This window comes from Polypterus senegalus, chromosome 14, assembly GCF_016835505.1.
Source record: "Polypterus senegalus isolate Bchr_013 chromosome 14, ASM1683550v1, whole genome shotgun sequence".
In the NCBI taxonomy this organism is placed as follows: domain Eukaryota; kingdom Metazoa; phylum Chordata; class Cladistia; order Polypteriformes; family Polypteridae; genus Polypterus; species Polypterus senegalus.
Window position 1 is genome coordinate 35,499,010 of NC_053167.1, and position 12,263 is coordinate 35,511,272.

Below are 12,263 nucleotides of genomic sequence, written 5' to 3' on the forward strand. Positions count from 1 at the left end.
CATGAGAAGGTGGAATGTCTGTAACTGATCTGCATGATGGACATGTCCATTGTGTTACCACAGCACAAGGAGTGTTAACTTTCACAATTCCCCTGATGTGAACATTGACAGTTACTGCCTTTTTGAACAGTAATTAGGGAGCTAACATGGTTCTTGTCCTTCCACTTGATCAAAATCATTATGCCTTTTTGCCATGTAGATACCACACGCCGCCACACTGCTAAATGACTAAATTCACCAGGCATATCATGGTGGTTTGGTCATACGGTGCCATATGCATCTGTTTCACTATCTGTACCAATGTCTCTGTCAATGTGACCAGTTCACATTACCATCACTATCACTTAAAATATCTAATGGTTCAGTTTCAGTTTGACTTTACAGCTTTTTGTTTATATGCCATGGTTTATTGGTTGAAGGTTCTGCCCAACTTATAAAGGATAATGAGATAGCAATGAGTAGCAAAGTGCATGGAAACTCAATGTTTATTATTTTTTGCAGCAAAATCTTATTTTATCCTCTAGATGGCAACAGAATATTGTCCTAAGTATTATTCAGGCTTACTACTTTGCATTGGATTGTAACAGTTCAACCCGAGAGACACTTTGGCTTAACCGTTTTTACACAGAATTCTGAGCCTGAGAAAGTTTTGGAGTTAAAGCCAAGGAGGTTAAACACCCAGTAGTAGTAGTTACATAACTTCAAACCATTTTGTTCAGTTCAGGGTAACCAGTGGTTGACGTTTTTCCTGGCAACACTGGGCCGGCTGTAACTTGTCTCCCATGACACTAAAACACTGTATACACAATGAGGAAGAACTGGCCTTTAATAAATGAGAATCATCCTTGGACATGTTGCCAGTTCATAAAAGAACTTGCACTCACACCCACAACCACATTCAAGCTCAATTTGGAGTTACTAATTGTCCTATTGTGTTTGTCTTTGGGGATCTGTCTTTTGGGGAGTGAGCAGATGAAAACCCATTTATACATGGAAGGAACGTACAGACTCCACACAAACACTTGACATGGTGCAGAATTTTTCTCTGGGTACTTCAGCTATCCTTCTACATCCTAGCAACATGCATGTAACTGGCATTCAGCCCTGAGTGTGTGCATTAGTGGACCCTGCAAGAAACCAGTGTGCTAAGTGCTCCATTGATGGGCTGTGCTGCCCCATCCGGTACCTTGAATTGCATTAAGCAGGTTTGATAGTATTCTGATATTCTTAAATACACAAAGTGAATTCCCTTTCCCATCTTCTGGAAAAATGACTTATGTACTACTGTTAATAAGGAGAAAAGAAAAGACAACATAGAGTTACTGTATTTGGAAGGCAATAAAATGAACCCAACTTGCTATTTTCTTAAGTGTTTATTTACTACATATTTAAATCTTAAAAATAAAAATATTGATGTATTGGCATAAGAGCATAATTAAACATTTGTAGAATAATTGATAAAAGGAGATGAATAAAATAATGCTTCAATATTTAAATAACCTAAACATCATGTGTGAGGAGTGTGGCTTTATACAGAAAGCAATAATTAAGAACAAATATACCAGAGAGTTTAGTTCTGGAAACTGACCTCTGATTGAAAGCCAATCTAGTAGATTACATTTATCTAGTGATAATTTAAGGGTCATATTGTAATAAGCCCACCAGTGGTAACATCTTATGGGCATGTAGAGGATCAAATGAAAAATGCATGTTTTAAAAATTGATATTGGGTATGATAGGCATCAAATCTGGTGTATCTGTCAGTTCATAAATAGTACATATAGTGTAGATGAATGGATGAATGCATGTCACTAGAAGGAATATTTTCTTTATCCTTTTTATGGATTACCTAACAAGTTCTTTTTTTTTCAGGCTTACTTTTTATCCAGTTTTTCAGTTACTTGAAGTAAATTGAGTGTGTGATCAAATAAATCCCAGCTTGTGTTTTGCTTTTCCCAAGCGAGTCTCCGGGTTACCAGTCTGAAAGTCTACAAGTCAGATCACTCCAGTATGTGCACCGGATGGAAACTCAGCCATGAAGCCACTAGCTACAGGATTGTAATTGAGTCCCTAAAAGGTAAGGGCTTAATACATTGCTTGTACAATTACAATAACCGTATACATATATATAATATATACTGTATATATAAGAACTGAAAGAAATAATTGGGGCAAACACCAAAAATTGACTCGATTTTTCAAAAATTGCCCTTAAAGCACAAGTAATAAATTGATTTTTAAAAAATGTACAAACCTTTCTGAAAACAAGTTTTCACTTGGTCATTATGGATTGTTGAGTCAAGATTTTTGGGAATACATGGTAAATATATTGATTTTAAACTAAATCAACAACACAGTAAAATCTGCAGAAAGTGCTGGGATTTGAATTCTTTTTGAATCTCTATATACTGTATATATTGACAAGTGGGAATCACAAGCTGAAAAGAAAATATTACCATTGTATCATCTAAATGGGTTTGACATTACTAGCCTTATGTCCTAAACTGAATCATCTCTTTTGCTGGCTTTAAAATCTGTTTTCTCCTGCCCTACATCTAAGACTTTTTAACACTGACTTCACTATTTAGAAGCCCTGCTATGCTCATTTGATGTTACCTTTCTTGGCTTTATTGCCCTAACATTATGAACCACATTTTCTAGGTATTTCTGTAAGGCTCCATCTTTAAATAATGCAACTAAAATAAAAGACACCTTTCTCCTCTTGCATTTTTGCATCAGCTCTACTTTTTCTTATTATTTACTTCAATGCTACTTCTTTATGTCGCTTCTATACACAGTCGACTCTTCAGTGCCTACCATACTGATACTGACTTTCTGTGGTCTTTATCAACCTTATTCTTCTCCTGTTTTGTTTTCTACAGTTGTCTTGGTGCTTTCTTACCTTTTATCATGTGTTTTAACTTGGATCTTCTTAAATGTTATTGTTTATTACTTCATTTTACAGATACTGTACTCTAAATGTGTTCTTGCTTTTGTTTAAGATAAGAAAACAAGGGAAGACATATTAAGTCAAGTGACAAATAGCCACTGCTTTCTGAACCTAGAACCTGACACTGTCTACCGGATCAGCATCTTTTCACAGCTGCAGTCAGCAGAAGGTGATCCTGTCACTGTACTGCACTCCACAAGTAAGTTGCTTCCCTTAAATCTTCAGATTTATAAAGAAAGATGACTTTAGGTGTTGTAAACGTTTTGGAACTTCATGATAGTAAAAGGAATGATAATCAGGTATTGGCTAATATAAATACTAAGTGTTGCAGACTTCAATTTCTGTAAAAAAAAAAAAATGGGAACAACAAGGTTATTTATTGCAGTGGGAGCTACCACTCTACTGCACAAAGACACAGCAAATTGGGCAGGGTCGGGGTCTGGCCAGTGGATAAGTTATACTGTTCCTTGCATCATCTATCGCCTTTGAGTTTGCTTGCATAATGGGCTAGATCCCAAAAGTAAAAAGGATAGATTAGAAGCAATGCCAGCCAGGTGACAGTAATGGGTGGGACAGATCAAACTATACTAAACTGCAACAATGGAAATTGACTGTTAAGTCATCTCTGCCAGGGAGGGAGTCAGAGCTTGTCTGAGAAATTGAAAAACATAGTCACATTTACCTTTAAGCATTGCTTTAACTCTGAAACCAGTTTTCTCAAAGCCAGTTTGATCTCTTCCCAGCTCTGCATATTCCCTATAGGTTTGAATACACAATGGGTGGTTGGAAAATCGAAAGTACATCTTATGAGAAGGATTTAGGAGTCATAGTGGAATCTAAGCCATCGACTTCCCAACAGTGTTCAGAAGCCATTAAGAAGGCTAACAGAATGTTAGGTTATATAGCACAATGTGTGGAGTACAAGTCCAAGAAGGTTATGCTCAAACTTTATAATGCACTGGTGAGGCCTCATCTGGAGTACTGTGTGTAGTTTTGGTCTCCAGGCTGCAAAAGGGACATAGCAGCACTAGAAAAGGTCCAGAGAAGAGCAAGTAGGCTGATTCTAGGGCTTCAGAGGTTGAATTATGAGGAAAGATTAAAAGAGCTGAGCCTTTACAGTTTAAGCAAAAGAAGATTAAGAGGTGACATGACTGAAGTGTTTAAAACTATGAAGGGAATTAGTACAGTGGATCGAGACATGACACATCAAAAACATGGGGACACAGTTGGAAACTTGTTAAGGGTAAATTTCGCACAAACATTAGGAAGTTTTTTTTTTATGCAAAGAACGATAGACACTTGAAATAAGCTACCAAGTAGTGTGGCAGACTGTAAGACTTTAGGGACTTTCAAAACTCGACTTGATGTTTTTTTGTAAGAAATAAGTGGATAGGACTGGCAAGCTTTGTTGGGCTGAATGGCCTGTTCTCATCTAGATTGTTCTAATGTTCTAATAATACTTCTAATAATGTAATCCCTCCTCGATCGTGGGGGCTGCGTTCCAGACCCCCCCGCGATAGGTGAAAATCCGCGAAGTAGAAACCATATGTTTGTATGGTTATTTTTATATATTTTAAGCCCTTATAAACTCTCCCACACTGTTAACATAATTAGAGCCCTCTAGACATGAAATAACACCCTGTAGTCAAAAGTTTAAACTGTGCTCCATGACAAGACTGAGATGACAGTTCTTTCTCACAATTAAAAGAATGGAAACAGATCTTCTCTTCAAAGAAGCGCCGTGAGGAGCAGAGCATGTCAGAGAGAGCGCTCGCTAAGAAAAGCAAACAATCAAAAAATCAATACGTGCTTTTAAGTATACAGAAGCACCGCGATAAAGCGGCATTTTGTAGAGGAGCGTCAGTGTCCTCTGTGCAAACAGCCCCTCTGCTCACACCCTTCCGTCAGGCAGAGAGAGTGAGACAGATAGAGAGAAGCAATCAAGCACCGCGCGGGAAGCATATCGTATATCATTGAGGAGTTTTAGTTAATACGTAATACATGCTCTGATTGGGTAGCTTCTAAGCCATCCGCCAATAGCGTCCCTTGTATGAAATCAACTGGGCAATCAAACTGAGGAAGCATGTACCATAAATTAAAAGACCCATTGTCCGAAGAAATCCGCGAACCAGAGAAAAATCCGTGATATATATTTAGATATGCATACATTTAAAATCCGCGATAGACTGAAGCCGCGAAAGTCAAAGCGCGATATAGCGAGGGATTACTGTATATTATATGTCCCTGAATGCATGCCATATAGTTGACATTTGCACTGTTAACCGTAAGGATCATCTCAATGAGACTTTAATTTGCAGATGGCAAAATTATGATTGTTATTTACTTATATTCACCAAACAATACAGAATATTTGGTCTTTAAAAACACAGTGGATTCAGAGCCAACTGCTTACTGATGCTATAGTCATACCTTGAGACTTGTGCACTTATATGGATAATATCAGACATACCTTGAGAGAAATACCCTATTTGTATTTGAATTCAAAGGGAAGCAGTTGGTTTTTATGCTAATTACAGTATGTAATATCCACAAAAATTTTTTGCCCACAGAAACAAGGTGGATCGTGAGTGTACTAAGTACCAAATTTTGGTAAGCTACATGTCAGTGTTCATCTTTGTTGTTTTGATGGTTGGGGACAAGGCATAGCTGTGGCAAAGTCCAGGGAAGTCCTCACATGCCCACTGCAGTTTCTCTGTCTGCAAGTCTTCACCAAAAATACCTGCTGTAAGCCCCCCATTCTGCAATCTCTTGTAATTCTTTTAGAGAACTAGTGACTCAGTTTGCATCCAGTCAAGCCACTGTAGTCATTGTCCATTTATTTTCTAGACACAGCACTTGCAAATAAAGAATTTGCTTGTGGTTTGATGAACAGAAGTGAATAAATTAAAAATAAAAACCTAGAAATTTCTGCAGCTATTCCTAGAAGTTTGAAAATACAATTAACAGAAATAAAGGTAAAAAGTTGTGGCTTTTTGATCCAACCAACATAGTCATATCATATATTTTGAGTCTGTTTGTTCTGGGCATTCTGGTAAAGAGATGTGTTAAGCTGGCAACTGATCAGCACTTGGTGGTGAGCTTACTCAGACTGATAGTGTGCATACTGAACACACCTGAATAATTCAAATGACACTTGTACACCAAATCCTAGGCATTAGACATTTACAGTGCATTCTGTTGTTCTAATAATTTGTGATTTCCTGCCTTCTAAGTAAACATGAAACTATTACATGACATAAACATTTATTCAATGTGGGAAGGATACGCTAGAGACCATGTGCTACCAGCAGTGTCCCTTGAGTGCTGCACTGCTGAAGTGATTGCTTTTAGCTACCACAAACTGCCATCTCACATTTTATTTAACTTGTAATATTCACGTTTTATATTGTATTAGGTGGATGAACAGATGAAAATAAATCAATTAATCTAAACTGTACTTGTAGAAAGGACAGTGGTAAATATGCCTTATACATAAAATTTGGTATTTAGGAGCTGGAAGTACAGTGTTGAAAAATGAACACTTCACTATTCAAAGGCAGCATAAAATAAAAATCAAAAATGCATATAAAATGCTGGATTACATACAGCAGGCATGTCAGACTCACTACCATTGGTGGGCCGCTTCGACTGCCATACGTGCGTCAGCGGGCTGCACTGTAAAAAAATACTATTATACTATTATTCAAAGTTACTGTAGCTTTCTTTCCAATACTGAAAACTTTAAAAAAATGTAACACTTAAAGTTTAAAGAAAAGCATTTTATCTCCATACAATCTCCGTACAACAGTATACAATTAGAGTCTTAACCTCTTAGCTAGGTCCTTATATAGGAGTCTTATAGTCTGAGATCTATTTCTTTTGTCCTGACACTTGGCATCTCTTGTTAGTAACAAGTTCGTCAATTTTAGGCTTGAAATCTTGTGCAGCTGCAACTTTTATGAGGAATGAAAGGTGCTCGACAGTAAGTCTTGAGCGATGTGGGGTTTTGGTAGCTTTCATTAACGAAAACAATTGCTCACAAAGGTAAGTGTTTCCGAACACAGTACTCTCAATGGCAACTTATGGATCTGCACATACGAGGATGGCAGGTAAGCATACAAGCCTGGCACACCAACTTTGTTGTATTTTGCCTTCAGAATAGAATCTGACTGCAGGTCAATCAATTCCATTTGGATATTCTCAGGCACATTCTCAGCATTGTAAGTGTATGGTGACGTAAACAGCGCAAAGTCCTGTTCGTGTGAATTGAAATCACGAATTCATTACTCAGTAATTCAAGTTGGAAAACAAATCCTCCAAAACTTTTTTTTACTTTACTAAGTTTACTTCAAAGTTTATATTGTAAAATAAACCGATATGCAAAAAGCCTCCTGACCTACACTAATTTTACTTCAAAATTCAAAATCACAAAAATTTGTTAATAAACAACTCTCCAACTTCTCGCTTCCACTTCAGATCTTCAGCTGTAGTCTGCACTAACTGTTCATTACAATACTAACACAAAATTACATAAAACTAGAGCAAGAAAACGTGAAAATATCCATCCATCCATCCTCTTCTGCATATCCGAGATCGGGTCACAGGGTCAGCAGCTTGAGCAGAGATGCCCAGACTTCCGTCTACCCAGCCACTTCTACTAGCTCTTCTGGGGGAATCCCAAGGCGTTCCCAGGCCAGGCGAGAGACATAGTCCCTCCAGCGTGTCCTGGGTCTTCCTCGGGGCCTCCTCCCGGTTAGTCGTGCCTGGAACACCTCACCAGGGAGGCGTCCAGGAGGCATCCTGATCAGATGCCCAAGCCACCTCATCTGACTTCTCTCGATGCGGAGGAGTAGCGGCTCTACTCTGAGCCCCTCTCGGATGACTGAGCTTCTCACCCTATCTTTAAGGGAAAGCCCAGACACCCTGCAGAGGAAACTCATTTCAGCTGCTTGTATTTGCGATCTTGTTCTTTCAGTCACTATCCACAGCTCATGACTATAGGTGAGGGTAAGAATGTAGATCGATCGGTAAATTGAGAGCTGCGCCTTATGGCTCAGCTCCTTTTTCACCACGACAGATTGGATGCCGCACCGATCTGCCTGTTGATCTTCCGCTCCATTATGTGAAAATATACAAGCTATTAGTACTTGTGATGGTCAGTTCTGCCCAGTGGCCAGTCTCCGCAGCCCAGCCAGTAGTGTAGCCTGCCAGGCTGCTGCAGCCTAGCACTTCAGTTGCAACGTCGCAGCTCATTAACTTTGGTCAAGGCTCGTTGGGTAGCAGTGTCATGCCAAGGGTATCAAGTAGCTGACGCCGAGGTACTTGTAGCTAACTAGCAGTTTCCGGTACCATAATGCCATGGGAAAATTCACTTTTGTCAGAAGGGGGAAGTAAGAAAAGTCAATAAGTAACGCCGAAGATGCAGAATGATTTAATCACAAACGATAGTAATCATTTTGTACAAGTTTAGTGCTAACTAGGATCTGTCATGCGGGCTGCACAGATTTCTCTTGACATGCCTGATATACAGCATTGTGCATTTATGTTTTATGTCTGGAATAAAATATATATTTATATCTTTATTTGAGTTGGGTAGAACAGTGCTGAATAAAGTCAAAATAATTGAAAGTGAGTTATAGAGGCAGACTACAGGAACTGAACTTTCACAGGCTAACTGAAGTCTAAGAGAACATATTAAATTTCAAATACCAAAAAAATGTCTTCACATAGACAAAGGGACCTGGCAATGTCACTGAAATAAGAAAAATGGGGGCTCTTAAATATAGACTCCATGTTATGTTTAAAAAGAGCCAAGCTCATTGGGATTAGTTTTAAAATCTGAATTCTATACCTGAAACCTGCTGCCGTGTGTTTAAATACTAATGTTTTCTTCCCCTTCAAAGGTGCAGCGCCTGCAAAAGTTCCCTCTGTTTCCAAATTCCAGCTACAGAACAATGAAAGTAAGTAAAAGTAAAGTGTTCTCCTAATTCTTGTATTTTACTAAAAATACTCTGTGCGCTTAGGAAGTAATTTTTCTGCCCATATAATAATTTTAAATCCCTTATATACAATGCTTACTGTTCTCCATTAAAAAGGCTTAATGTGAAATTTGTCAATTGAAAAAGAAATACCTCTTCACTTAAATCTAATAGCTATCAGACCATTTCTAAATTCTGAAATCTGTCATCACCAAGATATTTTTCCAGTATTAAAAATACATTTAAAACAGGTACTCTTAAAAAGAATGCATGGTAACTGGGAGCCACAATTAGAAATTTGGAAGGCTTAAGAAAAGGTTAGACTGTTTACACTAAGGAAGGAGGGGGCAAGAAGTTTAAGGCATGCCAGGTTTTAAAGATTAGATTAAACAAAATTTTATTAATCCCATGGGAAAATTCAAATGCATACGGCAGCATGAACCTAGAAAACAAGAGTACAGACTCACAAGAGAGACAATACAGCCTAAATAAATAAATAAACTTAACAATTTCAGCGGGTGGAAGCATTGAATTGCCTGATAGCAGGGGGCAGAAAATACCTCCAGAGATTGCATGGCATTTTTCATGATGGCATCCATTTTGCCATCTCCCTCTTTTCCACAACAGCTTCCAGTGTGTCCAGGGTTTTCACGTTGTGATGGGGCAGGCTTTCCTCAAGTTTGTTCAGGCTGTGTGCTTCTTTTGTGCTTAGGTTGCTTCCCCAGAAGACAGCAGTGTAAAACAGCCCACTTGATATTATGGACTGGTAGAACATTTCCATCAGCTTTCTGCACAGATAATAAGACCTAAGTCTTCCTGTACAGCTCTACTGTGTTGTCAGGCCAGTTCAGTTTGTTGTTTACGAACCCCGAGGTACTTGTAGCTCTGCACCACTTCCACTTCCTCCCTCTGAATAATAACAGAGGCTTCTTGGCATGTCAGAAGTCCACCACCAGTTCTTTTGTCTTGCTGATGTTAAATTGCAAGTTGTTGTCCCTGTACCATAAGACACAGGCCTCCACAACTTTCTTGTACTCTGACACATCTCCATTATTAGTGCAGCCTCCGATGGACAAGTCATCTGAAAATTTATGTGGATGGCAAGCACTGGTATTGTGGTGGAAGTCTGTTGTGCAGTGGAAGGGTGACAGAACATTTCCCTGAGGTGCTCCAATATTACACACCACCATTTCTGACACACAGTCTGTGAGCCTCACAACTGCTGTCTGTTGGCCAGGTAGTTCATGATCCTAAAGATTTAATGCCTTGAGATTTTTTTTTCCCCAGTCAATGAGGTAGAATGGTGTTAAATACAATGGAAAATTCACAAAACTTGATCCCAACTGTGGTGCTAGCTTTAGCCAAATGGGAGTAGGCTGTGTGAAGCATGTGTAGGAGAGCATTGTCCACATCTGTATGTGCATGATAGGCAAACTGCAGAGGATCCAGATGTTCTTAAACCGGGGGTTATAGCTGAGTTAGGACCAGCCATGATATATGAAGTAAGAAGAAATGGTCTGAAGTCCTTGGGACCACTATGATATCCCTTCTTTGGCAATTTGATCACACAGGATATTTTTGCACAATTGGGGAACCTTCTTCAAACTCCAGCAATGGGAGAACAGATGTTGAAGGACCCTGTAAAGCTGGCTGGCACATGATTTCAGCACCCTGGGACTGATTCCATCCAGCCCTGAAGCTTTGTTTATGTAGAGTTTTCCCATCTCTCACCTCACTTGATCAGCAGAGACACACTGTCCAGGGAGTGGAGGGGGGCTAGAGAGCACAAGTAGGGGAAGGTGGTGCAGGGTGCAAATGAAAATTGGAATTTTGGAACCTCCTCAGCTTGCTCGCAGAGGCTATTGGTGTTGAGGGAGGCCTGTACTGACAATAATGAGTCAAACCTGTTTAAGAACTATATTACCTCTGTTCTTGTTCCCTTCCTTTGCATGTTTAAGTGCCTGCTTATAGCCAGTGATAGTCATCATCCTCTCGATATTCCCTTCATGTTGTTTTGTTGTAACTTGTGCTCAAGTTTGTCCTGTAGTGGGCTTTTTCCCTCACAGAGTTGCTTCTTCGGTTCTGACTGCACCTGCTTGATTTCATCCTCATCTCCTTTCTTGAGGGCTGTCTTCTTCATATTTAGTAGGGCTTTCAGATCTTTTGTGATCCATGGCTTGTTGTTGGGAAAACAGTGCACTGTCTAAGTGGGGACTTTGTTATGCACACAAAACCTAATGTATTCTGTAATACCGTGGCTCACTCCCTCAATGTCCTGGCCATGTAACTCAAAAAGCATATCCTTGTCAGTGTTTTCAGTTCCTTCAGAGCCTCCGTTTTGCATATCTGTATGGTCCTGGTGGTGGCTCTGGACAATGGGTTTTTATGCAGGTATGAGTTGTACCAAATTATGGTCCAATCAGCCTAAAGAGTTATATGCCTGTTTAACACTGGCTTTCTTGTTGTTTAGCCCACAAACTGATAAAAATTGGTGAGGGTTCAGGAAGGTAAAACATGGTTAAAGTCATCAGAAACTGTGATGTAAACACTGGGATGGTCAGTAGTGAGTTCACTCATTACAGAGTATACCATGTCTGTTGTAATTGCCAAGTCTGGTGACTGGGAGATGTAAACTGCCAGTACAATTGCATGTGAAAACTCCCTTGGCCTAATAAGTTGCAATATTATTTACAACAACATTAAAAATATCTTTGTTCACTAGATGATAGGGAATAGCTAGACATAGAATCAATAACATTGAAAATTGCCTGTCTTGTCGAAAATAAGCAAAATAATTGCTGTCATATATAACAGGAAATGTATATATAATGATATAGCAGTGCCATAAATCTGTCTGGAATATAATAGTATAGTAGTATAAACAGATGCACATGACTTAGGAGAGACCTGAAAAATCAAACAGACATTGGATATCAATTTACATAACACAGAGAATTTGAGTCAGTTTGAAAAGAGAGAAAACTTACATCTTAATGATGATATTTAGGCTGAAGCAGAAAGCTGCAAGGCTACAGGTATGATTCAGGCTGTGGTAGACCACCTAACAAAGCACAGATAATAATTTTGATATGCAATTGTTTAACAATATCAGAAACGCAAGATTCGATGTGGAAGTTATAGGGAATATTACCTGATTATAAGCCAGAAAAATGCTATAAATAGTTAAACATATAATTACTGGTTCACAGATGTGATAATATTTTCAACACAAAATGTCAAAATGCCAACAAGACTTATTTTGTAGAAATCAAGACAGAATTTAGAATTCATAAATTGTTTAAAAATAATGGGATCTGGTAATTATATAGTAATAT

General features: G+C 38.8%; 1 protein-coding gene across 1 annotated transcript in view; it reads left to right on the forward strand.

Moving 5' to 3' along the window:
• The window catches only part of LOC120514307 (collagen alpha-1(XIV) chain), a 228,986-nt gene that overhangs the window by 183,524 nt on the left and 33,199 nt on the right, over window positions 1-12,263 (forward strand). The window contains exons 21-24 of the mRNA XM_039734634.1: window positions 1,961-2,077; window positions 3,003-3,149; window positions 8,854-8,910; window positions 10,216-10,223. Of these exons, the coding sequence (XP_039590568.1) occupies window positions 1,961-2,077; window positions 3,003-3,149; window positions 8,854-8,910; window positions 10,216-10,223 (329 nt within the window). The remainder of the gene's footprint in view (window positions 1-1,960; window positions 2,078-3,002; window positions 3,150-8,853; window positions 8,911-10,215; window positions 10,224-12,263) is intronic.